This window comes from Platichthys flesus, chromosome 4, assembly GCF_949316205.1.
Source record: "Platichthys flesus chromosome 4, fPlaFle2.1, whole genome shotgun sequence".
Lineage (NCBI taxonomy): Eukaryota > Metazoa > Chordata > Actinopteri > Pleuronectiformes > Pleuronectidae > Platichthys > Platichthys flesus.
The window spans coordinates 3,305,405-3,332,624 of record NC_084948.1 but is presented as its reverse complement, the minus strand read 5'-3'; the positions used below and the strand labels follow the sequence as shown (position 1 = coordinate 3,332,624).

Here is a 27,220-nt window from a genome sequence, read left to right as displayed (position 1 = left end):
ACAAAAAAACAATCAAATGCAATTTTGGAGGGAATAAAGATGGGACTGATTCCAGAATTTTCCATGTTTTACCATAAATGTTTTTTGATGAGAAAAAAAATCGTGTTTTGGGAACTGATATCTGTGGGTGTGTTGGGCCTCAGTGGGGTTGTGCTCTCTACTGACGGACATTCATCTTTGAGCTGCTCTCACTCTGGATGGAATCATGTCAATTAACCCAGATGTGAAACACCTGCTCCACCTGTGTCAGCAAACAAAGATGGAGACCTACTCATCAACTGCTGTCTGGGTGACATTTCTATCTTTACCTCTGCTTCTTTTGAAATACAAAGCCCACACTGCTTCAGAACTATATCAAGCAGCAGCCTATAACACCGTGAGTAATAATAACAGCTTGCTCTGCCTTGACGGGTTAATGTGTGTTTATATATCAAAGGTGCAATTCGCTGATCTTCCTCATGCCATTTACGTCCGAGGTAAGTCAGACAATAAAAAAACGTACCTTGCGTTGTAACAGTACAGCTCTGAAGTGGTTGTGTTGTCTCTGCTGTTTGTGTTCACATTTGCACTCAGATGAACACAGTGGATATTACCAAGCCGTCGCAATAGCAAAACACTGCCACTACTTCCTAGGTGAAAGTGATACTTTCATGATCTTAACAATTGCTTCCCATGGCTGTTTTGTGAAAAGACAAGTAAGTGAGTAAAATAGCCTTTTAAACTTTTGTGTTTATTTTTGATGCAGATCTCTATATATTTGTATACATAATCCATTTTTTTTTTTTTACAATTTTTTTTTATTAGACATACACCACTAGTCTGACAGTAGTTATCATGGCACCTGAAGACAGAGGAAGATTTGGGGTGTTCGAGTCAATACCTCTCATTTGTGAATGGGGAATTAAAGGTAATTCCAACAGTGAATATTGTAAAATTATGATTATTTTTATTGTTTGTGTTTTTATTTATCTGTTTGTTTTCTTCAGAGGCAATCAAAGAGCGTTATCCACCAGTGCCGAGACAGCTGTTCTGCAGCAAGGATGGGTTTAACATCACCATCAACCAGAATGCCACAGTCCCGCCTCTGAACATGACCGATGTCTGGATCCCCTCCGGTCAAAGCCACATCTGTGAACCCAGAAAAATATCCAAGGATGTTGTGACTTTCCTCTTTCCGTTCACTGATTGTGGTGCTCAGTCCATGGTAAATGTCAATCAGTTTCTTCCATTATATATTCTCTGATGGGTCAGATAGTTATATATGTGACTGGGGCCGGCTGTGGCTCAGGAGGTAGAGCAGGTCGTCCACTGACCAGATGGTCGGTGGTTCGTGCTAAAGTGTCCTTGGGGAAGATACGGAACCCCATAGGGCCGACGGTGTGTGAGTGATGTATGATACAGAAAGTTACTCGTACTCAGAGTAGTCATCAAGACTAGAGAAGTGCCATATAAATACAGAAAATAGATCAATTACTAAAAATAACAGATTTGTTTTGTGTTTCGCAGGTGGAAGATGGAGTTATAACTTACTGGGTCAACATGGAGGCGAAACAACATCGACAAAGAGGCTCTATATTTCGTGACACTCCTTTCAAGTAAGAAAATGATCATACATACACGTTGCTGCTTGAGAGATTTTGAATATTGTTGGTTCTTTCAACTTGCAGCGCAAGGTCGACACCCTTAATATGGAGGTCCCATAGTTTTAGTTGACTATATGATACAAGGATGTTTCTGTGTCTGACAAACAAATTCACAATGTTCACTTCTGTGGTAAAACATAGTGATTTTAATAAGACATCAGAAGGGGTCAAATTCTTCCACTGCATCTAGCTACATGAACAAAGTTGATTTAAGTCTTATTTTCAAAGCTCACATTTAGTTTTCTTGTTTTGTTTCAGTCTCACTGTGAGTTGTAGGTTTGAGCTGGTCAAAATAACACAAGCAAGGATCAAAGTTCAGGGAGAATCTGAGTTCCTGTCAACTTTGAGAAACACAGAAATACTCAGGACTGAAATGAGGTTCGCCAGAGGTCAGTTTTCTTTTATCACTCCTGCTTTTTATTTTATTGTCCACAAAGTGCATTCTTTCATAATTTAATGTATGTATTTTTGTATTAATCACCTTTCTTCATAACCAAAGAAAACGTCTTCAGAATTTAAATGCATTATTTTTACTCTGGCTATTTGAGTGAACAGTGAAATGTTGCTGTTGCCAACTCTGTATAAGACAACTTTTTTTTTTTGTTCTCTTATAGATTCTTCTTACAGTTTTTTCTACTCCCCTCAAGACCCTCCAGCAGATACTGAGCTTGGCCGGCCTGTGTATGTGGAGGTGTCTCTTCTCAAACACGAGGATAAGGACCTGGTGCTGCTGTTGGATGACTGCTGGGCCACACCGACAGAAAACCTGTATGACCCGCAACGATGGAACCTGCTTGTCAACGGGTTAACAGGCGTAAAAACTGTTTGGCAGATGTGATCTTTTCAGAAATTATCAAAACAAAATGAAAGCGATCTGTACTTTAAACGGAGAGTATACTGTGTTTGTATCCGGCCCAGGTGCCCTTTTACTGGCGATAGTCACAGAACCGTTGTGTTGCCAGTCGTCCCCAGCAAGGAGCTGACGTGCCCCTCTCTTCACAAATGGTTTGTGGTCAGGATGTTCTCATTTGTGAAGCCCACAACATCTGAAAACCAGGTATGTATGGTGCTGTCTTTGCTCATTTTAAGTCTTGATGCTTTTAATTTATTGTGCAGATCTTCTATTTCAGGTATATTTTCACTGCAATATAGAGATCTGTAAAAGACCAGGCTGCTTACAGTCCTGCAGCAACAGTAAGTCAAGATGTCACTTTTTTGTTCAATGACTCTGGTTGATTGACAGTCTTGCTTGCATGCAACATCAAGTCAATGAAACGTCTTTCTATTTCTTTCAGAAATGCGTAAACTAAGAAGAATTACACCAGAGCCAGGACCCAGGATTCTTCACAGTGTGGTCTCTGGTGGACCCCTTCTTTATCGACTTTAAATATCCAGAAAAAGAAACCTGCAATCTGAAGTCGTATTTGGAGGCCCCAAGATTTATAACAGACATGTCCTTGATTTGTAATAAAAACAAATCAACTCTTTGCTATATTGGTCTTCGATAGGGTCCCATTAGGTAACTTATTCTTGATCGACTCAACTCATCTGTTGATTGTATCAAATAATGCAAGTTGTCAGAAAGTCTTGTCCCAAAACTCAAATTGGTGTGGCAGTTTTTCTACATGATATCCCATTTATCAGAGCAGAGCAAGGCAGTCTCCTTCTCCTCTTTCGGTTGGTTTGGGTCATTTTCTTTTCACAGTGTGAACACCTTTCACATTTTTGTGCAATTCATCAGTGGATCACGATGAATCACATACCGTCACCCTCCTAAACTAATGGCCCAAGTCATTTTGTCCGGGTTTTCAGAAAACACAATCAAATTTACCAAATGTTAAATATATGATATTTATTAATAATTTCACTCAAAAAGGTTATAACAATAGATGACTATTGACAAACTTATAACGATGTTTGTCAATTATGTAACATAAGAGGAATAAATGACCTAGACCAATTTTTTAACATGCCTTTGTGACTTAAGCAATTTTAAACCTTCAACACTAATGCATGACTAACAGACTAAATAAAAAATAATGCTGAGGAGGCATGTGCATCTCTTTAGTTCTCCCTCTAGCTCTTCTTTGCTGGTTTCTTGACTGATGCCTATTAATGTGGCAAATTGTCAAAGAGGTGATGACACTCAACGGGCATGACGTTTTTCATTGACTGGAGGTCCTGGAACTTTCTCTCCTTGATTTGCAGAGCACATAGAAACATCCAACATTACACAGATTCTGGAGCCTTTCCACTCTTTGCTAAATGCTAGCTTCATGGACCTAGCTATTTTGCTGACTAAAATGCTGACTAAAAAGACTAAATAACTGTGCAATATTTATAGCCTAGCCTATATTATAGTAACCCTCATCACTTCCCAATAGGGGACGAGCCATGAATAATGTATATAACTTCAGTGGCTAAGTAGATTTTCGTTCTATATGATGTAGACGCCATCTTGAAAAGCTTGTAAAATTGTAAGTCACATTCTTGACATAGGCCATTATTTTACAGGGATAGAATCCCAAGATCTGTTCACCTGAGGATACGATTTTACCAGAGGTGGCCAGCATCATGAGGAGAGGCCATTATTTTAGGAAGGTCACGATATTGAAGAAGTGCATGAACGTTTACATCAGTTTAGGCCAAATTTTTTGTGAACTTAGTCTAAAATAAACAAACTCCCACATGAAAGATGTTCTCCTCTACATTGAGCCATATTTGTATTCTAGCATTTGCACGTGCATGGTTTGTATGTGCACACTGTATACGCATGAGAGCATGTGCTTTTACCAAAAACTGTAAATAAAGATGGATGACACATCCCCACGTCCTCCCTATATTCAAAAATGAGGCCAAAATATTCGATATGAACACATTTGGAGCCAGAGTCTGCGCACTGAGGTTCTGCCGCTATACACACATAACCAATCGTGTGTCAGTCTCAGCTGTCAATCACAATGTTACAGTGTTTTTAGCATTAATGAACTAATTAAAACCAAACATACCACAAAACAACTAGCTAAAATGACAGACTCCTTCCTTTAAGAAAAATTTGACATGTACTTTGACCTTTTAGTTTGATCAATGTCCCATTGACTATAATGGATGAGGCAGGATTCATGACCTGCACTGCAGACAGCCATCAGGTGGCACTGGAGGCCCTTTGGCTTCATTTTTGGGGAGCCGTCATTGTCTTCCTTCATTATATGGTGTGTGTTTTGTACTCAATAAGAGCACCCTTCTATATTTTTGTGATATGATCATTTTATGAGTGAACAGTGTTTATTAATGTAGGTTTTAACATGTGTATGAGAAACAAAGCTTGTATTAATTTTCCTTCACAAACAAAAGCCCTGCTTCAAGCCATTTGGCTCGTGAAAGTCAAGTCAATAATAATGATAATTAATAGGCCAATTTAATTTACATTAACTAATGTATTAATTACTTGTAATGTTCAACTTGTATGAGTTTTTTTATTATGATTTTCTTTTACGTGTTTTAATAAATCTGCTAGGCTTTTATTTTGGTAGAGGAGTTTGAGTCACGTGCTCATTTTTAGACCAATAGGAAAGCAGAGCGGGTTAGTTTGCGGAAGTTGCAGAACTTGTGTCCTCTGAAATGATAAATGCCAAAGAAATAGGTGTTGTTTGAAGTGTAATAGTGTATGTGGGGCTCACTTCTTATCTCCTCACACAGTAAAAGCGCTCAGTTATGTCCACATCAACCAGACGGGACCGGAAGGACGACACCGAGTCAACAAACCTGCCGATCCATCGGCACAAAACCAAACTGATCGAGGCTGTAAAAAACAGCTCTTTTCTGGTTGTAACCGGGGAGACCGGCAGCGGGAAAACCACACAGCTTCCACAGTTCCTGCATCAAGCTGGTGAGAAGTCACTTGTGGTCAGTCCACATCACACATCTGGGCCGCACCATCACAGATCTGAACTTGTCATGTTGATTTGGTCTAATGACAAACACATGCAACCAAATATCACGTGTGTCGTATAACAACAAGAATGGTAGACGTAGGCTAATGACGTCTTGGGGACTTCTGGGACGTCCTGGTGGTGCATCACAATTGTATCATTGTGGTATGGGAATGTGTACTTTGGAGATGGTCCATGAGGATTATTTTTGTATACTGAGATTACAAACTGTTTAGATAAACATGGAGCTGGAAAGGAGCTTCAAAACGACATGAGAACCATTTCTGTGTTACACGTATCAAAGGAGTTATGACCAGTTAAAATCACCTAAAAATCACATCATGAGCAAATATCTCCCTTAACTAAGATCAGAGACACGTACCTTCCATAAGTCTGTCCATCCAGCCATTATCTATACCACTTCCTTTGAGGGTCATAGGGGAAGCTGGAGCCAATCCCAGGTGACATTGTGAAAGAGGTGGTGTACACCCCTGCAGAACAGAAAATTTCATTTCAAACTGATGGTGCGACCTGAAAAATTGAGATGATTTGATCCGTAAAGAACCAATTCTGCAGCCCCATCCCTGATCATTTGGTCTTGTGTGAGTTACCATCACTGCTAAACACACAAGTATTATTTATTACGTTAAAAGACTAAATCTAAATACAGTTTGATCTAAAGAAATCAACTACTTCATGTTCCCTCTTCTCTTCCATATAGGTTTTTGTAAAGATGGCAAAATCGCTATCACACAGCCCCGCCGTGTGGCTGCCATCACAGTGGCCCAGAGGGTGGCCCAGGAGATGCAATGCAATCTGGGAAGAGAAGTCGGCTACCAAGTGCGCTTTGATGATTGCACATCACAGGTGAGAGGCAGAGATGGGACGACCCTGCAGAAAATCCAGCATCTTTATTGTGACCGTCTTATAACTTGGAGGTGGGTCTGTGTTTGAGCCAGGACACGGTTGTGAAGTACCTGACAGACGGATGTTTGCTCAGAGAGATTCTGGCAGACCCTGGACTGTCTCAGTACAGTGTTGTGATCTTGGATGAGGTCCATGAACGCAGCCTCAACACAGTGAGTCAACATATTCAGCGAATGTACATCAACGCATGTGATTCCTGCACTGAGCATGTGTTTGTATTTGTTTGTATTTGCTGCAGGATATCCTCCTGGGCTTATTGAAGAAAGTCTTCTCCGACCCCGTTGAGGCCACAAAGGGTCGATCCTTTCCGCTGAAGGTGGTGGTGATGTCCGCTACATTGGAAACTGACAAGCTTTCAGCTTTTCTTTGCGATTGTCCCGTCTTTGTTATTCCTGGGAGGACGTTTCCTGTGGTCTGCACATTTGGTTCTGCCGTGGGACCAAAAGATGTAGAAAGCACTGGTTATTTAAAAGAGGTACTGAGTTATGTTTGGAGTAGTGAGGAATTAGTGTGAACATTATACTGACCACAGTTTTCACGATTATCAGTATAATTGTGGTGTTATTAAAATGTCCTGAACATTTTCAAGGAGTACAGATTCACAAGCTAAAGTAATTAAATGAGGTATAATAATGAAATAATATAAATATAATTATTTATAGTAAAAATAGTAATATTACAAACACCAAATGTGTAATACTAACACTAAAGAAAGAAGGCTTTAGTATGTAAGTTGGTTTTTTTGTTTGATTTTTGTTTACAGTAAAAAATTCCAGTAATGCAGTTTTAACTATTCACAACCTTAAATAAGTAAATAAAATGATAAGTTTGTTTTTTAAAAAGTCTTGGAGTAATTTTAGAACATCGTGATAATGCTGAGGGCTCCTCAGTTCACTTCAGCTCAGTGTGTAAGTTGCACAATGTTTCATCCCTATTATATACTATATTTAAGTCTTTTTATTATAAGATTCTTACAGGGAAAGACTATTACTTTAACTTTAACATTGATTGTTGAATGTTGATGTTGGTTGCATTTGACTGCCTTTGCTCCCCAGGTGGTGAAAGTGGCCCTGGATGTGCACACCAGTGAGATGTGTGGGGACATTCTTGTTTTCTTAACTGGTGAGTTCCCATTATCAGGCCCTGAGATCACATTAAACCTTATAAGTCTCTCCTTATTTTTTCGTACGTGTCATCAAATAAAAATCATCACACAGAGAAAGTTTGCACAAGAAAGATGATTTTTATATTTCTCTAAAAAACAAATAACAAAACATGGGTTCAATCCAAACCTGATAAGCTGGCAGGAACGAGAACGATTTCATTTTCTGGAGCTGTGAAATTATTTTGGTCTATTTCAGGATGTAAGTTGTCCAGTTTGATATGTTACCAGCACTGATACCTCATATTAAAAATAAAAAAACGAATTTGTGATATGTGTTAGCTTCTAAAATTTCTCTCTGAAACGCCTGTTTAAGATGCAAAAAACACAGCATATGGAAACCTGATCCGAAAATTGAATGACAGATTAAAGTTTTGGAGTCTGTCTGTAAACGTGATTGACACAACGTGAGGTCGTATTTATAAATTTATAAACGTGCAACAATTGATAAATACGGACTCAAACCTTAATGCAGACAAAATCAGCCACATGTTTTCTTTTTATGTTTGACAGGTCAGTCAGAGATCGAACGCGCCTGTGACTTGCTATTTGAAAAAGCAGAATCTATAGACTATCGCTATGATGTGGAGGACCAGACGGTGGAGGGTCTTCTCATATTGCCGCTTTATGGATCCATGCCTACTGGTAAACACACAACTGCTACGGTTGTTACACCTGACTGCGAGATAGATTTTTACAAGTTGAAGTAAGTGTCTGCTTTTTTGTGTTTGTGTTCTTGTCATAGAGCAACAGAGGCAGATCTTTCAGCCCCCGCCTCCGGGAATAAGAAAGTGTGTAGTGGCCACTAACATTGCAGCAACATCTCTCACTATCAATGGTATAAAGTAAGTGAGGCCTGGGGTCAATGCTTTTAACATATGTAACCATGAAATTGAGACATTAAATCAACATCACTGAAATGTTTCAGTTAAGCCACTGAAAAGCTTACATCACTTTCTTCTATAGGTACATCATAGACAGCGGGTTTGTGAAGCAACTCAGCCACAACTCACAGGTGGGCATGGATATCTTGGAGGTGGTGCCTATTTCAAAGTGAGTCGTGCCGAATGTACAATTATTTCAGACCTGCATATAGTTTTGAATTAAAGGAGACATATTCTGCTGGTATTCAAGTTTATAATTGTGGTTATTTGTTTAAAAAAGCTTACATGGACACAGAGACTTTTAAAGTCAACGGAACTTTACCTGGTTAAATAAGTGTTAAATAAACACATCACTTTCCTCATTCAGACATGACTTGGCTTGCATTATGCAAACGTGGGACATCAATATGGTGTGGAAATATTGACCGGAGTACTAACGAGGCATTTCAGGATCTTCATTAACAGTGTTTTCTGTGGTGAAGAGGAGCTCTTTGTGCTTTTTAACTTTGCAGTCCATTACATGAACAAAACAATCACATATAAAACACTAAAAGGGGAAAAAAACGGTAATGGCAGTAAGGAAAAATGATTTTCGTCTGTGATTAGGAGCGAGGCTCAGCAGAGAGCAGGCCGAGCTGGAAGAACCTCAGCGGGAAAATGCTTCCGGATCTATTCAAAGGAATTTTGGGAAAAGATCATGCCTGAATACACGGTTCCAGAAATCCAGAGGACAAGTCTGACAGCAGTCGTACTCACACTGAAGTGCCTGGGCGTCCATGATGTCATCAGGTACACTGGTCCCCATTCTGTATCGTTTTGCTTTCCTAATTCCCAAAAATGTATTTATTAAGACTTTAATTTCTAAAATAATAAGTTGATTTTTTTTAAGATTCCCTTATCTGGACTGTCCAGAAGAGAGGTTTATACTAGAAGCACTAAAACAGCTCTATCAATTCGATGCTATTGACAGGTGAGTGGTTTCACCTTGTCACCAAGTGTTTGGTTCAGTAGTTGTTCTTGTTGAAGTTTCCTGAGCTCTGTGGGTCTGATGCTTGGACTGCAGGAGGGGTAGAGTGACCCAGCTGGGGGAGCTGATGGTGGAGTTCCCGCTGCAACCAGGCCTCACCAGGGCTGTGCTCAAAGCCGCCTCCCTCGGGTGCCAGGATCTGCTACTTCCTGTGGCCGCCATGCTGTCAGTGGAGAACATCCTCATCAGGCCAGGTCAGTAGTTTAGCTTTTGGGTTTATTTGGGGATTTGCTTCTAAGTAAAGACTACAAGGGCGAAGAACACACTTGTCTTATCTATATACTTATCTATTCTGACTCGTCCGTCAGTTCTGTGACAGGAAATGGCGTGTGAAAATGAAGCCCCTTTTTCCATGGGTAAAAAACCCCACCAACATCTGGCTTTTGTCCACAATAAGAATGAATACAATTGGCATATGCTCTTGGGTCAAACGACTCTGCCCTGGACCCAAGTTTTTATCATCTCTGTCGCCGATCTGCAGTGATGGATATATGACACCTAGGTGAACTCATTTCTTCTTCTTTAATTTGGCAGTCTAGATGTTGACGCTGCACCTTTCCCAGCACAACTTTATGACGTGCCTTTGATTGTGCTGGTGTCGGCACATAAATAGCCATGAATATTTTTTTAAGTTTATGTTTTTTACATACTGGGAGTGTGTTATAGCATTTTTTTCATCTTCATATGATGCATGATGCAACTCAGACAAGACAACTAAGTGAGAGAGCTTCTCAGTTTCCGTTGTGTGACGTGAACAAATTATAGAAGGGCAAACTCCTTGTGATATCCTCGGATATCCATTATCAAATGCAGAAACATAAACTTCTATTGAACTGGTTTTATTGCTAGAACCACCATGCTACATTACAACATGACCAATGTGGGGGTACGTCCTTACCTGGCTAGGGTCATACACACCCTGACCACGACTCTATCTAATCCCCACTATGCAAATAGTGCTGGCCCTGGACTCTGATAACATATCAATAACCCCTTCATGACACTCCTCTACAAGCTATGGTAAAGGAGTCATTTGCCTTTTTATGCATCTGTACTGGCGACGGCATCATATTTTCAGGTTGTCCTTCAATACGTCCATCCCCAAGGTGGTCAAATGTCATGGGGGCATTATATGAATCTGGGAAAAAATATATGTGTACTGAAACTGCACTGGTTGGTGAGAGCATACAACCCCACTGCGGTATTTCTAGTTTAGCGGGTTAGCCCATATCAAAAAAACAGTCTGTCAGTGAATTTCAGTGTAACTGATCTCATGCTCTCTTCAGGACACCCTGAGAAGCTGAAAGAAGCAGATAAGAAGCACAGAGGGCTGGCTAACAAAAGCGGCAGCATGAACGATTTTGCCACACTTCTGAGTGTGTTTCAGTTGTGCAAATCCAGGTAGAGTACAGAATACATTACTGCTGCAAGTTCAACTTGTACTATTTCTTGTTGCTTGTATAAATGAATGACTGTGTCTCACTTGTATTATCACAGCTGTCACATGTGTGGGCCTTTCTCTTGTATTCTGAAGTGACAGGCCTTCCTCATGGTGTAAAGAGAACTGGATCCACTGGAGGGCGCTGAAGTCAGCCTTTAGTGTGGAGACTCAGCTGCGAGAGATCCTCCTCCGCCTCCAGAAGGTACAGCAGTGTGTTGTTTTCACATCGCGGACTGCAGCATGACGTGTATCCATTCTCTGTTGATGTAAACATTACAGCCGCAATGCACAGTTTCTGTTAAGTCATCGCAGCTGATAGTTGCTCCCCACATTTTTTATGTACTTGAATGAAACCTCTGAGCAGATCTGTGTTGTCAGATATTCGACTCAAATATACTGTCTTATATTCATTTGTTGTTTGCCCAAACACTGCAGAGCTAATTAGTTTAATTGTCATTATTATCTTTATGTCTCCCAGAGGAGAGATTTCCCCGTAGAAACATTTGATGGCGACAAGAATGAACTCTTCAGACGATGCCTGTGCGCAGGATATTTCACCAACGTTGCCAGAAGGTATCACCAGGGCTCATTTAATTTACCTATATTTAACGCATTTGGTGTTTTGGGATTATTTTCTGGTTGAAAATAATTTTTGGTTAATTCCTTTCCATCCCAAATTCTATAGGTCTATGGGAAATGTGTTTTGCACTATGGATGGACATGGATCCATGGTTCACATTCATCCGTCATCATCGGTAAAGTTTTTTTTAAGATCACTGTATTCAAAAACAGTTTGAAGATGCATCGTGTTTGGAACCCAAATCAAAAATGTTTTTTTTTTTTTATTTCTCTCGCCATCGTGAATCCTCGCAGCTGTGTGACCAGGAGGGGAAGCTGAACTGGGTCATCTTCCACGACATGCTTGTGACTTCACGGGTGTACATCAGGACAGTGTGTCCAGTTCGGTATGAGTGGGTGAAGGACTTGTTACCTAAACTCCATGAGGTGGACGTCTATGAGCTGAGCAATGTGGCAAGAGAAGAAGTGACTGACGAAGAGATGATAAAATGGGAGACCAGGGAAGCAGCCAAAAGACAACAAGGTTTTATGATTATCCACATATTATTTCTGAAATTGTGCTACAGTTTTATGGTTGGTCGAAAGTGGTGCCAGAAACTACCCACCTAAAGCACAGGGTGGATTAAAAGGCCAAAAAGAAAATGATGATCTGAAGTGTTTTGCTGGATGAATGAATTGATAATCTATACCAAGACATTTATGACAAGTTAATAAATTACCTCTGTGCTTCTTTCAGAGGTTTCTACTGAGGATGTCCTGAATAAGCACGAGAAGCGAAACAACGAAGCCTCTGTCAGTGATGCCCGTGCTCGCTACCTGCAGCGGAAGCAACAGAGACAACAAAATAAACCTCTCTGACAGAAAACACGTCCTCTTGATGACAGGATTCATTCAAATGAATACTTTTGAAAATAACAAATGAATAATAAACGTTTTTTGTACATTTATACCATTGCCTCTTTCTTGTTTATTCCCTGCTTCACTCAAAATACTGTAGCATTAGTTTGCACTGCCAAGGAGATCGTGTTTTCATTCGGTTTGTTCGTTTGTAAGTAAGATTTAGCAGAAATACTGTACAGACTTGTCTCAGGAAAGAACTTATTAAGTTCTGTCTGGATCAGGGGACAGATCCAGAATAGCTTTTTCACTTTCTCCTACATTTCACTTGAGAAATTGGACACTTTTGCAACATATAAGTTGATTTCTCAGAGAATAATTCATGAACATTGCTAAAAGTTTTCAGGGCTGTTAGGGGACTCATATTTATGCTCCTACTTGAAACACATCAATCAATAATTTGACACTTGGTAGTACTAGCCCATTTTATTTCTTACTTTTATTATGATATTTATTATCGATGCAGAAATACTGGTGACAGGTGGACATGTGCTGTTTACTGGGAATATTTCACAAAAGGAAGTAATCTTTTAAATTCTGATTGGTTTGAGTATAGTATTATTGCTGCTGCTGTTGTTTAGAATATGCTAATCATCTTACCCTGTACCGAGGAGGTTATGTTTGTGTCTGTTTTTTATTAGTAGCAGGCTTACGCAAAAACTACTACACTGATTTCAATGAATCTTTGTGAAGAGGTCAGGTAAAACCCAAGTACTAAGTCATCTGATTTTGGTGCAGATACAGGAATTTTCTTTGCACTCTCTTGATAGGACGTTTTTCAACATTTCCAGTGATTTCTCAGGGAGTATTTCATGGATCTTGATTTTGGGGGTTAACAATCTGCCATGTTTCAGGAATTTATGTTTTTAAGTGAATGCAATTTGACGAAGATTCAAATTGAATTGAGATTCATCTAGTTCAATTTAAATGTGATTTCATAAGGGTGCTGGCAGGCGCTTGTAGTTTGGGTGTTTGGCAACCAAAGAAAACCGGTGCTTCCTCTGGGCAGAAAGTTATTGGTTCACAAAGGAGGCGGGGACGCTGGTTTAAAATGAAGACACGCTTCGCGTGAATTTTTAATCCCTGGGACAATCTGTAATCCAACGGTGTGCAGCTGGACCAGGGTTAAGGTTTCAGCGCAGTACTCGGTGTACTTTCACATCGACCGCTCAGGTGCAGTGCGTGGTGGACCCTCTGGCCTCGTACGTCACTTCCCGTCTCTGAGTGTCTGCGGGGCTTCTGCGCTGTCTGGCCGGGACGAGGAGGAGGGCTTCCACGCGAAGAGCAGGCGACCGTTCACACTGAACCCTGGGAGAAGCAGCAGCAGCTCTGAGCTCCGTCTGACCGGGATTTCAATCATTATTTTGTACTACGGCATAACGTTGGAGCGCGGTGGACTGTATTCTCGGTGCGGTTCGCGTTCGCTTCGCTGAGCCACTGCAGCAGCAACAGACTGAACACGCTGCCGCTGTGAGGGGAGAAAACAAGCGCTGTCCGCTGAAGCTGTGTGATCATTGACAGAGTTCAATACACACGGGCTTTTGCGTGATAACCGCTAGGAGCTTTCTGCCGCGGACTTCCGAGCCTCTTCCTCCGGGGACAGATCGACTGCGTGGTTCGGCTTAATTTCGTCTCTCTAAAGTCTCGGTAAGTAGAAGCCGGGGAGAGGGTTAACGAGAAGTAGCGCAAGTGGCTAACTGACATGCTACCTAGCCGTTAGCTCGAAGGCTGCTACGTTGGCTAGCTGCCTTGTTTGGCCGTAATGCGGTCACGGTCAGTGTCCGCGCTGCTGTTGGTCTGTCTGGCGCGACGCTCGGCCCCAGATTGTCCATAAGCTTCGGTTTAATTGTCGAAGCAACTTGTTTCTTGTTGAGCTCCGAGAGAGAATCTAACGACCCGTGCTGAACTTTGAAGGTAACGTCTGTTGACTTTGCCTCAGTTAGCTAGCTAGCCGCTATGCCAAGAGGAGGATGTGTTCACGCTACGAGTCGTGTTTACTTTAGGGTGGCTTGTGGCCGTGTTGAATACAGTATGTTATTTTAATCATCAGTTACACAGAATTATTTTACAAGTTTAATCTGAATACAATTGTATTTATACCTCTTGCTTTTTTTCAAATGGTGCTACATGTAAACCACATACCTGGTTACTTCTACAGTACTAATGTCCCCTGTGTGTAAAAACAAACTCAATTTTTGTTATCCTATTTATCAGATTTAAAAAATGTGTTTAGCACTCTGAATCTTTCAGCACGTAGTTATTTGTTGATGCTGATACTTTTGCTATTATTGTTTTTAATATGAAGTTTTTATACATTTAAAATGTGTGTGTACACACACACACACACATATACATATATATATATATATATATATTATCCCCTTACAATGTCATTGTAACTGAGTGTGATGGCAATAAAGATATTTGAATCTTGAATAAATACAGATATAATAATGGTAGTAATAATAACAATAATAAAGGTTAACAAAGCCTTTTAAAAACTATTTGTTCCATGCTCACTGTATTGTATGCACTGTTACATTCAACCCCATCACTTTCAAACAAGGGCTGTGAAATTCCGTTAAACCTATTATCTAACGTAAGCTGTTCATTCAGGGCTGACCCTGATCACCAAGGCCTCTCTTCAAACATTCAGCGAGATCCATTGGAGGCAATTGCATTTGACAAAAAGTTGCTTTTAGTTCCATTTTCCTGTTTAGTAGCATCAATGCCAAATTCTCTGATCTTAGTCTGGTATCAGTATAACACCATCACTATGAATCTACATGTGTTTAGATAAAATATGGCAGTGGAGGCCAGGGAGAGTATCTTATTTTGCCCTTTAATTTCCAGTTGGTTCATGATAGTCGTCATACTCATCCCAGTGTGGATGTCACTGTCAGAATCATTAGATGGTCACGTATGAGGGCCGAGCAGACATGCAGCTTTCAGCAGTTTTGTTTGTTGTGGAGTTGTGTTTCAAGGCAGCACAGTTGCTCACAAGAATAATGTATTCATACTGCCGTGGTGAGACAGTTATCAGTTTCACTCTTTGTATTCAACTCCCTTGCTGTATTGCTACTTCCTTTAGACACGTCGTCTGTTCAAATTTATCTTTCAATGTTCCTCTACATTAAAAAAAAAGACAATGAGTGTAAAAAGAAATTGCTTAAAGCTATGTGAGAAATTTCATTATAAATAGTCAGAAGTCACACCACATTTTTGTTCACACCATAACAAGTTAGCAGAGGTTTTTAATTTTTAACAAAAAATGAAAGTGCACTGATGTGTTAAAGTATTAACTGGACATGTTGTAATTCTTGTGACGTTTATTCCGATGTGGTTGGTTTATAGCTCTTGCCACATGAATGAATGTTGTAACTACATGTCAAAGCTACTTCAGTGAGCTTTGTTTGTGTATTTTTCTATCTATCTATTAATGAGATCTCTTCGTGTTCCCTTCCTCCTGGTATTATTTAGGTGTTTTTGTATCTGAGCCACTGTCAGGCACACGACCAAAAGGAACAGTTTGCACATTTCCACCAGCTTGTCTGCAGCCCCCTCCCAGCCCAGACAGTCTTCTGCCCCAGCATGAATGAAGTCAGTGTTGTGAGAGAGGGATGGCTCCACAAGAGAGGTAAGGGAGGCCCTTTTCGCTGTCCATCATTTTGGGTCTACATTGATGTGACTGTCTCTACCTATAGATATAACTCTCTTTTGATTACAAAACCTCCCCTGTAATGTTTCTGTTAAATTTTGAACTTCTTCACTGATCGAGAACCACAGTGCTCAGTTTGTTTCAGTTAATTTAAGGCTAGTAATTTAAGCAAGTGCTCAAACACAATTGTTTTTGCTCAAACATTTTCACCCGTCTGTGTTTTCCAGGTGAATACATTAAAACTTGGCGGCCTCGCTACTTCATATTAAAGAGTGATGGCTCCTTCATTGGCTACAAAGAGAAGCCTGAAGTGTCCAGTGACCACAGCCTCCCGCCGCTCAACAATTTCTCTGTCGCAGGTCAGTTTTCCAGAACTTGCTGTCACATTTCAATGAAATTACCAGGTTACGTTTGGTTGAGGATGCTTTGAAATTTTCAGCATAACCTGACATGTCTGTGTTTTTTAGAATGCCAGCTGATGAAAACAGAGCGTCCTAGGCCCAACACATTTGTCATTCGTTGCCTGCAGTGGACTTCGGTTATCGAACGCACCTTCCATGTGGATAGCAACGAAGAGAGGTAAGAGACAAGGATTTTATTTGGTGATTTATTTGGTCTAAAGTCATATTTTCTGACCTTGTGGTAGGAGATGCTTTGATGCTCATGATTTTACTGGCTGTGCAGTAGAATCCTGTGCCTCATGTTTAAACACAACTAGACTTCTAGAAAAAGATTTCTGCTGTGGAGCAAAAAAAGTTTTACTGTGTCGTTAATTAAAAACAGTTAGAATGAGAAAGTCGAGCTCCAAAGCAGTTTGCCATACTCCAATTAGTCCCACCACAGATTCATAATGAACAAAAACACCTTTAACACCTCTCATAGTGGCATATACGATCTCTAACTTGGTGTGTGCAGCGCAATTTGCATCACCTTCACTCACTCTGTTGCTTCACCTCAAGCTACCACGGGCTTGCGCCATAATCCATATTGTTTTTACCATCCACACAGACAGTCAAATATCACAGTTTCAACTGCAGGTGTGGCATCAATGCAGTTCTTTCTATCTTGCCAGAACTTATCTTTCACTCTTAAGTCAGTGTACTTGTCACTCTTAATCTGTTGTGCGTGACGGTGACCTTTGTGCATGTGTGCACCTGTTACTGCCATACATACAACATATTGTGTGAAAACTGGTATAGAATGCAACATCCATAATAATGTTTTCATTTTAAAACACCATTTTCAATATAAAACGATCTCCGTCCCAACAAGTGTTCGAGCTCAGCATCAGTTATATTCCCTATCCGTGCTAACACACCCTTTTCATTTGCATACTGGTGTAAACAGTTTACTCTGCAGTTGGGTTGGTTGCTTAGTTACAGAAAATGTTTCAATGTTGTCACAACATTTTGCATTCACTGTTGGTAGTCAAGTCATGACTGATAATAACCAATCAATGAATGAAGGTGGGTGATAGCATCATCGTTTACATACTTCTCAGTTTTTGCTTGTCCAGACTGCAATACAGCCTGGCGTTTTTCAAAGTAAAAATTTAGTCTGTTTTAGCTCCTTGAAAACTCTGTAGTGTGGATGGCAGGAATAAACTTAGCAGTAATATGTTTTAAAACTCAAACCAGGCAGTGGAATTAATTTGAGTGTGTGAGAGCAGTAAGAAAGACCACCATGCTCAAAATAGAATTTACTGCCAGATTAGTCCTGATTATTCATCCCTAACCTAAGCCACTATCATTGAGTTTGTTTACGTTGGCTCTGCCAAGTACCAAATCGCAGCATCTCCCTCACTGAATAGTACAGATTATCCTCCACCTTCTAAACTGAGCTTTCTCTTTTTCTTTTAAGATATATTTTTTGGTGCTCCTATATCATCTCTGTGAACACATGAATACAAATTGTAGTTATGGCTCTTTTATTTTTACATTCCATATTTGTGAGAGTAAAGTCTGATTAATGTGAAAAGGGAATAGGCTTAAATTGATATGGGTGGTGTGTGTTTCCTTCTGGTTCAGGGAGGAATGGATGCGTTCGATCCAGGCGGTGGCAAATAGCCTGAAGAGTCAGCAGCATGATGAGGAGCCCATGGAGATCAAATTTGGCTCTCCAACTGACAGCAGCGGCACAGACGAGATGGAGATTGCTATGTCCAAGTCCAACAAAAAAGTGGTCAGTATTTGCACAAGCAGTGCCTGGCAGCTGAATGTTTGCTGTGTTTGTCAAGCTAAGCTCATCTTTATTGAGCAAGTTGTTAAAACTTTAAGCCTCTTTCTCAAGGTTTTTTTTTGTGAAGCAACCTTAATATGATTGGAGGGGGAAATTTGTAGATATAGTTTTTCCAGTGCTGATTTACATGATATGAACTGAATGTTTGGCCTATTGACTTTGTTATGAGGTGTGAAATGTATGTACACATGTCATATGGTCTGTATTTATATAAATAGTCTGTGTTATATAGCTCTTTTCTAAACTTGGGGCTATATCAGTTGTAGTGCACAAACTTCAGCAGTAGGGACAGTACAACGGGAATCCATTGACACATCAAAATTCTCTCTGTACATTTCAGAGAGGCTCTTTTTTTATTTTACATTACACACAGTCCCAATTGAAACTCACAGATGTAACCTTCATTAGCTGTGTCTCAATTCACGGGTTGCTTCTACGAAGGATGTGGTCTTCATAGGCAGCATAGACCACAAGCGACATACCAAAATGAGACATTCTGGTCTGTGGAGGATTTTAACAATCTGCATCACTGGTTTGTCTCTTACTACTGTCGCCTAGTAACTGAGCAGCACTTGGACACTACGAGAAAGTTTGAATGCCCCTTGCTTTTTTCACATTCCTTTCGGAAAAGTGTGTTCTTCTGGTGTTTTCTCGGGGGTTGCCATTAACCCCTTTTTTTAAACATAAACCTCTGCATGCAATGAATCCTAGAATAGGTTGAGTCGGGAAGGATCTACCTGTTACAGACTTCATTGCTTGGGGGATTGACGGACGCATTTAGAGGAGCCTTCAAAATAGGACAGCCTGGGCGCGCCGCTGTGACGCAAATGGTCTTCAAATACAGCCGCTTAGCGATGCAGTCCCTGAATTGAGATAAAGGAATGGTGTCTTTAATGAAAACTAACCCTAACCCTAACCCATAAGCTCACTGTGGTGTAAGTGCATCAGCAGTTCTTTATCATTGCTTATCTTTGACCTTTGCTCTTACAGACCATGAGTGATTTCGACTACCTGAAGCTGCTGGGCAAAGGGACGTTTGGTAAAGTCATTCTGGTGAAAGAAAAGGCCACAGGGATGTACTACGCCATGAAAATCCTCCGTAAAGAAGTCATCATTGCAAAAGTTAGTGCTGATCACAATCATGGTCAAATCTTCTCTCTAAACTGCTCGAGCTATCTGTTGATACATGATGTTGTGCTCATGCTCTAATTAAGTCTTTGTGTGGTTATTTTTCCTCTAGGATGAAGTGGCACACACAGTTACTGAAAGCAGAGTTCTCCAAAATACACGGCACCCCTTTCTAACGGTAAGTTACTAGTGTCTGTTAAAATTAAGGGACTGTTTATTTAGTGTAATACAAACAAATATTTTTGTTTCTTCCTTGGCAGACACTAAAATATGCATTTCAAACACATGACCGGCTATGCTTTGTGATGGAGTATGCAAATGGAGGAGAAGTAAGTTTTACAATTTTTTTTTTATACCTGTGTGTGCTATTGATTTTATGATAATAGAACAGTTGTGAACTGACTTGTTAATATGTTGTAGGGATTGCTTGGTAACTGTATGTCTATATGCTTTAGTGTTTTAGTACACAAGTCTGTGTTGTTGTAGGGCTTGGCTGGATATAACTTTGCTCTGTAGAAATGTATGGCTGGTCGGTAAAACGTTGATAGAACTCATTCTATCCATTTTTACCACACAGAGGTGGACTACTCTGCATTGATACAGTCGCTGGACATAATTATGTTTTCATCTACATTCATAGTTCCAGCGGGTTTCCATTATTGAAAAATTACAACACTGCTGCTTCGTGTTGGTTTGATTCGCTCAAGAGTTTATGAGACACATGTTTAGACCTGTTAGACAACACGAGATGTAACGTGACGCACACAGGACATCAGGGGTAAAGTGACCCGAATGATCCAGAGACATGGCCCGACGTCATCGATTAATAGCTAAATACATGTGATTATCAGACCTCAGAGAGAAGCAGACACAAACAGACTCCTGCAGACAGAAGTTCTTACTGCAGTCTGTTTTGTGCATAAGAAAAAACATTTGTACATAGAGATTAGTTGGAGAGATTATATCTCAACACTGGCCTGGGAACGCCTCGGGATCCCCCCGTCAGAGTTGGTCAATGTGGCCCGGGAAAGGGAAGTCTGGGGCCCCCTGCTTGAGCTGCTCCCCCCGCGACCCGACCCCGGATAAGCGGACGAAAATGAGATGAGATGAGATTTGTACATAAGAAGATTGTAATACAACAACAATACAATGTGCAAACATTTTATTTTCAGGCTATTGGGTTTATATCGCGATATATATATATATATCTATATCGACTGATGGGAGGAAATTTATCATGATGACATTTTTTTCCATATCGTCCAGCCCTAATTTTTTTTTTTTTTTTTACAATCAACCTACTAGAGACGGCAGATGAAAACCATGCTGTATGGCTAAATCTGGCTAAATTTACTTTTTGGGCTAAAGTACACGTGTTAATGTCTATTTCCACTTAAATAAACTTTAAGGGCACTATCTTGCCAATGTCAAAGAAAGTGGGGGAAAATCCTGGAATTGCCTGTTAATGTGGATCTATTACAAATTGTAATGGTTTCTTGCCTCTTTGCTCATGTTCCATGTAGTTTTTGAGTGATCCTGCTAACTAACAAACACCATCAAAAACATAATGTCCTTAGCAGAAGAAATAAATTCGTTGTGGGCTGGTTGTTAATCCAAAAGATTTATATTAAGAAAGTTAATTTGTAAAGGACATCCACACAAAGTTTAAAAAGCACACATTAGATGATCTGCAAGGAACAAGAAATCAATTAGAAGGAAGAATTTTGATTAAATATCTGTGGGGAAATGAGGAACTGTTCCTTCATCTGTTAATTTTTATTCTCTTACAGCTATTCTTTCACTTATCGCGGGACAGGGTTTTCACAGAAGACAGAGCACGATTCTACGGTGCAGAAATAGTATCAGCACTGGAGTACCTACACTCACGCAATGTCGTTTACAGGGATTTGAAAGTAAGATTTCTGCTCGCTCTCATAATCTGGCAATATATTGTAAAATATCTTGAGGGTTATTCTGAATATGCTGTAATGTTAAATTGTCATGATCAATATTTTGAACAACTAACTTTTGTTTGTTCAGTACCAATGTGAATTAACTGCGTCCAGTTAATTCATCTTTTTAATAATCATCTAGTTCCAGTTGTCAACTAATTTAACTCTTTAATTCATTCCCTGTACAGCTGGAGAACCTCATGCTAGACAAGGATGGCCACATAAAGATAACTGACTTTGGGTTATGTAAAGAGGGGATCACAGATGGCGCCACCATGAAAACCTTCTGTGGAACCCCGGAGTACCTGGCACCAGAGGTAACATCACAATAGCTGTGGACTTCAGTTACCTGGGTTATGTAAAGACGCACTGATGCCACAGGGCTGTGACTGAAGTTGATCAGGATGTTTGATGTGATCATGCTGGAATTTTTGGAGCAGCGTGATGATGGGAGAGTTACTAAGCTGGTGAACCTATCTTTTTAATAAACTAAAACTAATGTTTAAGTTTGTTTTCTGTTTCACTTTTTATTTTTGAAGAGAGTAATAAAGTTTGATGGAGTGCTGCTTAATGTGTACTGATTGTTATTTTGAGTGCAATGACATGAAAAGGTAGTTCTGCATCCTCACCTGCCTCTGAGTTAACTGAATGTCAGTCTCTTTATTTCTCTCTAAACTTTTCATTTCTACCTTGTCAGGTGCTTGAGGACAATGACTACGGACGAGCTGTGGACTGGTGGGGACTGGGCGTGGTCATGTATGAAATGATGTGTGGTCGGTTGCCCTTCTACAACCAGGACCACGAGCGTCTCTTTGAGCTCATCCTCATGGAGGAAATCCGCTTCCCCAAGAACCTAGCCCCTGAAGCCAAGGCCCTGCTGGCTGGCCTGCTCAAAAAGGATCCTAAACAAAGGTGTGTGTACTGTAATGGCTTTTAGTATAGGAGGTGAATCAGAGGGAGCTGGCGTATCATCCTCTTAATCAGGATATAGAATGAGCTCTTCTTATTACAGTCATATAAGGATGATACAGTGGTATTTAGAGATGTTGTGATTAACCGATTTTACCATAACAGTGGTTTCATAATGTCACTGTTTCCTTACCTCAATCTCCTCTCGTGAGTCAATTTTTCAGTGCGTGAGCCACTTTAGTAAAATGTTAGTTGAGAAGAGGGAAACAACGTAACCACCTTATTTCCACCAACGCTGGCCAAAAACCTCCATCGGAGAAATCATTGTTTACTTTTGGTTTCTGACCTCCGAAGGAGCGGTATTGATATTTTGAAATAAACTCAAACATAATCAAATGTTTTTCTCCATGAGTCCTTAAACTGGATTATTAAAGAAATGTGATGTACAGTTTAAGAGATTTCAAAAAAACTTGAATACCTTCTGCCTATGATATTACTAAAGGTAAATGTGTATTACATCAAACATATTTATGTGTTCCTTTAGTGCAGTGTCTTTTTTATTTTTATCAGCCATCAATGTGTGGCGGCAATAGAGGAAATAAATGGTGGTTACTGGTTGTGTACCATTTCATTGTATAAACAACAGCTGTCCATCTGAATGTCTGCATTAAAAGGTGCATCCAAACAGCTCGAGGAAAAACATTTTCTTCATGGGATGTTATGGCTTGTCTGCTCTACTTGATAACTCTTCTTTCAGTCAGAATCTTTCAGTGTGGGCGCAACATATTCAGTTACAAAATAAGTAACCATGTTATTTAAGCCTGTGTTCCTGCTTGATCAGTTTTGGCCCGGGTTAATGGCCTCACAAAAACATAATTGATTGTTGTTTTGTTGTAGAACCTTGTGTTTCCTGTAACAGTCAAACAACTGCTAAAAGTAGCACATTGAGCCCTGCCTGCAGGCTTACAAACATGTGCACCTATAAGTGGTCAGGAAATTAAGGTATCTAGAAATAACTAAAAACAAGTCGGTAGGAGAACAACACATCATCAGTGCTTGTTGTCGAACTCCTATGAAGAGGTTTGCACAATAATGTGTTTAAAGAAAAGGTGGCTGATCAGTGTGTGATAATGATGGTGTTTTTGTTTTGTTTAAAGGCTTGGAGGTGGACCAGACGATGCCAAAGATGTGATGAGCCACAAGTTTTTCACCTCAATCAACTGGCAGGATGTCACTGAAAGAAAGGTGACACTGGTGTAAAACATGTAATGTGATATTTTAACAACAAGCTGCTTGCTTGCACTTTAAGTAATGATGGTGACAGCTTTCTTTCTTAAACTGTAAACATGAGGTGCAGTAATTGAACTGCAGCAAGTTCAGGAGACAACTATCCTACTACACTTCAAGTTTTAATCAGTTTTAATTCCCGCACAATTGTAATTGACTAACCATGTTGCGTTCACCAGAGGTAGCTGAGGCCAGTGCCAGTTGTTTTCCTACGTAATTGTTCTACCTCAGCCTAGCTCGATTCGGTTGGCAGTGCGCAGCATGAATGATGGAGGCATTGTCCATACTAGTGTCTACGTCATCGTTTCACAACATTTCTGTTTCTGCCCTTCCTGACTTAAATGCACATGGGGCCAGCAGCATTTCTAAGCTTCTTTGTTTTAGCAGATCTGAAATCACAGAGTAGTATGGAAGTCAGGCGTATCCATTGCTGACTTCATGCGTTTTTTCAAAGCAGAGGGTAATAGGGCTGGAAGTAGCCGAAGACCGGCTGCTTGACTGCAAAACCCCGAAGCTGCGTCACCGCTGCTGCAAAAAGAGTTGTTTCACCTGTTGATCCCAAGTCTGTGAAGCTCGATTCAGTACGCAGATCTGGGACTGATCAGACTGCTGGCTGCCTGTTAATTCAGCCTTTATTAATATTAAAAGCATCCAAAATGTACCAAATTCAGCACTGCACTTCCATGGGCCTGTAAAAACACACATGCCAAGCGTGATTCAAGAAATCTGAAGGGTTCTCAGGATGTGTATTCCAAGTACAAACAGATACATTTCTGGAATTGTATGATAGCTAGATGATAATCTGAGTTTAAAATTTGTGATTTTCTTCTCCTCAGCTTATTCCACCATTTAAGCCCCAGGTAACATCAGAGACGGATACACGCTACTTTGATGATGAGTTCACAGCACAAACTATCACGATAACTCCTCCAGATAAGTGTAAGTAGATCTGCTCCAGTCCACCTTCTATTCGTGGTTGAATATTTGATTCACATGTTTCTGGTGAACTGAGTTTTAACAACATTTTGAATTGTTTTTTTTCTCTCTCCCATTGTGCATACTCCAGATGACAGTTTAGATGCAGAGGATTCAGATCAGCGTACGCACTTCCCACAGTTCTCCTACTCTGCCAGCATACGGGAATGATCACTCAGACTCTTGAACAAGCAGGCTGACTTAACACACAATCACAATCCCACATAACACACTCGCACTGCTGGGGAGAATCTGAACGACACAAACCAAAACTGGCACAAGACACATTTTCATTTGGTCTTAAATGCACGCGCACACATATCCACATACACATATTGGCAATTCAGACAAGACGTGGATCATCATGTATGAAGTGAACACACAGGCTGTGAATGACTGACCTCAGCAGGTTTGTGTGCATAGACTGGCAGCTTAGTCTCTGTACGTCCTCTCAGGGCTGGTGTTAGGCTTCCCTGCAGGACCTCTGCTGCACTACACCTGGCAACACATCAGAGCCTTGATACTTTGAAAACCAGGTTATGCCAGCAAGTCCCACCTCTTTACCAGCTGTACCCTTGCTACACACACACACACACACATACACACACACACACACACACACACACACACACACACACACACACACACACACACACACCCCATGCATAGACTACATATATAGACACAAACACAAATGTACTTGATAGAATTTTAACAAAATTAGGAAAGATTCATCAGTTGTTACAGTTTTAAATGTAAAGCCATATTTCTGCTCTTTTTTTTTTCTTTCATTTTTTTAACAAGTGCTCTTTCTGGAACCTGCTGTTACAAATCAAGTGTGGGACAGTTCCTACCGTTGGGGGAGGGGGAAATGGGGGGAGGGCGAGGAGGAGGGTGGCCATTTCTGTGTTTGCACTGCGTTTGTACATGAGCGGATGGGTGTGTGCATATGAGTGCAGGAGAATGTATGAACAATTTTTCTTTTTTTGATTCTCAACCATCCATTTGTCTGCTTTATGCATGTTTAAAAAAAAAAAAAAACTCAAAACTGTTTCTGGTATATTGAGGAGAAGACACTACAAGGCACAATCAATGGCCTTTTTTAAAGGGAGCAAGCATGTAATTTATGATAGCTTTGATTGGCTTGGCGCTAAAATTGACTCAGTCAGGATTAGAAACTGAGATCTCATGCATGGCTTATCTTTGCTTTAAATGCTGCATTAATTTAATTCAGAGTGAAAGAAAAGTCGGGCTCTTTGGAGTCCACCTTGCTGTGTCCAGACCGACTGACTGGCCGACCAACTCGCTGCTGGTCGGAGGCGTATGTTTTCATTGAGGCCAGTCTTGCTACGTGTTAAAGACAGGATTCATAGAAGGAAAGATGGAACGAGAGACTGTACGCTTAATCACAGTTTTTCCTCCAACCCGTCTTGAGAGACAAATGTAGACGAACACAGCCGAGTGCTGTCCTTGGTCCAGTGATTGTCACTCCCTAGTCAAGGAGTTAGGAACCAATCTTCTGTTCATTTTCAATTTTTTAATATCAATGTATGTGTTGAAAAAAAAATAAGCCTTTGAATGTTCCTGTATTTAAAGAATGGAAAAAGTTCAATCGTTGTCAAGCCTTCATGATGAGGCTGAAAACTTGACTGACTTGGTGGATTTTTCACACTTCAAATGATTCCACAGTTGATGTTTAGTTACTTTGGGTTAAGCGTTTTCTTTAATGCTGTATCAAAGCACTTAAATGTATGTAGGTCTATGTCTGGAGCAACAGTCTGCAGCTTTGCAGTCTAGCTACATGCTGCTCAGGCTGATCGACCAACCATCAACCTGCAGACAAGGGGCGCGAATTTAAAAGATCTGTTCAAGTTTTGTGTGATTTGGGGTTTTGACAGCACCTGATCGAGAGAAGCGATCATATTGAAATGTTCGCATGTCGACAAGTGTTGTAGAATTCCATATTGCTGGAAGAGATGTTGGTTGCGCTTCACTAAAGGAACATCAAGACCTTTTTGTTTGTCATTGTTTTGTTTTTCTGTGTGTTTCTCATTTTTTGTCCATCTATTTCTCAATTTTGGAAGACACTTCTTGTTTAAGTATACATTATATAAAAATATATTAAAAGTTTTTTTAAACTGCTTTCTTTTTTATTAAGTCCTTCCTTCAACGGGGTTCCTGGCCGAAGATTGCTAATTTAGCAAATGATCAGTAATTTGATATTTACATGGGGAGTTAATTTCTGGTTTGCATAAGCAAGTAATTGAAATCACTGTTTATAATAAGCATAATTAAGTTTGTTTTAGCTCAGCGTGTGTAAAATACACAACCCTAGATTGGTCAAGCTAAAGATAAACTCGCTATGATCTCTTCAGAGCACTTACCCAAGCAGCCATTTTTTGCAAGTTTTAGCTAAAGCGTTTGCTGGGACACACCTCATGCCACATATTGATTTACGTCTATTTAAGTTTGTGTGAGTGATGGAGGGTGACTGAGAGATGTTTGAGTGAACATGATAAAGAAGACACAGGAACAAAAAAGCACCAGATGTTTGACTCATCGTTGCCGCAGCTCCTGCAGA

General features: G+C 40.3%; 3 protein-coding genes across 8 annotated transcripts; all 3 read left to right on the top strand.

Annotated features, from left to right (window-relative positions):
- Positions 1 to 134: 134 nt before the first annotated feature.
- LOC133951981 (zona pellucida sperm-binding protein 4-like) lies at positions 135 to 4,369 on the top strand. Of its 5 annotated transcripts, XM_062386252.1 has the most exons (11): positions 138 to 289; positions 437 to 476; positions 574 to 695; positions 805 to 907; positions 987 to 1,204; positions 1,507 to 1,595; positions 1,902 to 2,032; positions 2,258 to 2,447; positions 2,562 to 2,700; positions 2,774 to 2,837; positions 2,939 to 4,369. In XM_062386252.1, exons 1-11 carry the CDS (start codon positions 206 to 208, stop codon positions 3,028 to 3,030), a joined length of 1,272 nt encoding a protein of 423 aa, XP_062242236.1. In that variant the 5' UTR covers positions 138 to 205; the 3' UTR covers positions 3,031 to 4,369. The 5 variants fall into 5 exon arrangements, 4 of the variants coding, with proteins under 4 accessions (XP_062242235.1, XP_062242236.1, XP_062242234.1 ...); XM_062386251.1 differs by having other exon boundaries at positions 135 to 476; positions 2,258 to 2,411; XM_062386250.1 differs by having other exon boundaries at positions 138 to 476.
- Positions 4,370 to 5,224: 855 nt separating this feature from the next.
- Positions 5,225 to 12,542, top strand: dhx40 (DEAH (Asp-Glu-Ala-His) box polypeptide 40). The gene is made up of 17 exons (XM_062386714.1): positions 5,225 to 5,532; positions 6,297 to 6,442; positions 6,535 to 6,654; positions 6,741 to 6,977; positions 7,558 to 7,624; positions 8,178 to 8,309; positions 8,410 to 8,509; positions 8,631 to 8,717; positions 9,155 to 9,337; positions 9,438 to 9,518; positions 9,612 to 9,769; positions 10,862 to 10,976; positions 11,110 to 11,218; positions 11,495 to 11,589; positions 11,702 to 11,771; positions 11,890 to 12,118; positions 12,332 to 12,542. The coding sequence occupies exons 1-17, from the start codon at positions 5,358 to 5,360 to the stop codon at positions 12,451 to 12,453; spliced, it is 2,226 nt and encodes a 741-aa protein (XP_062242698.1). The 5' UTR covers positions 5,225 to 5,357; the 3' UTR covers positions 12,454 to 12,542.
- A 1,154-nt stretch (positions 12,543 to 13,696) lies between these two features.
- On the top strand, positions 13,697 to 26,781 carry akt2 (v-akt murine thymoma viral oncogene homolog 2). Of its 2 annotated transcripts, none has more exons than XM_062385316.1 (14): positions 13,697 to 14,139; positions 15,973 to 16,129; positions 16,378 to 16,509; positions 16,618 to 16,729; positions 18,178 to 18,331; positions 19,379 to 19,510; positions 19,629 to 19,694; positions 19,777 to 19,845; positions 21,307 to 21,429; positions 21,657 to 21,785; positions 22,166 to 22,380; positions 23,535 to 23,622; positions 24,501 to 24,603; positions 24,731 to 26,781. In XM_062385316.1, the coding sequence occupies exons 2-14, from the start codon at positions 16,084 to 16,086 to the stop codon at positions 24,808 to 24,810; spliced, it is 1,449 nt and encodes a 482-aa protein (XP_062241300.1). In that variant the 5' UTR covers positions 13,697 to 14,139; positions 15,973 to 16,083; the 3' UTR covers positions 24,811 to 26,781. The 2 variants fall into 2 exon arrangements, with proteins under 2 accessions (XP_062241300.1, XP_062241301.1); XM_062385317.1 differs by lacking the exon at positions 13,697 to 14,139 and adding an exon at positions 14,296 to 14,406.
- Positions 26,782 to 27,220: the final 439 nt, after the last annotated feature.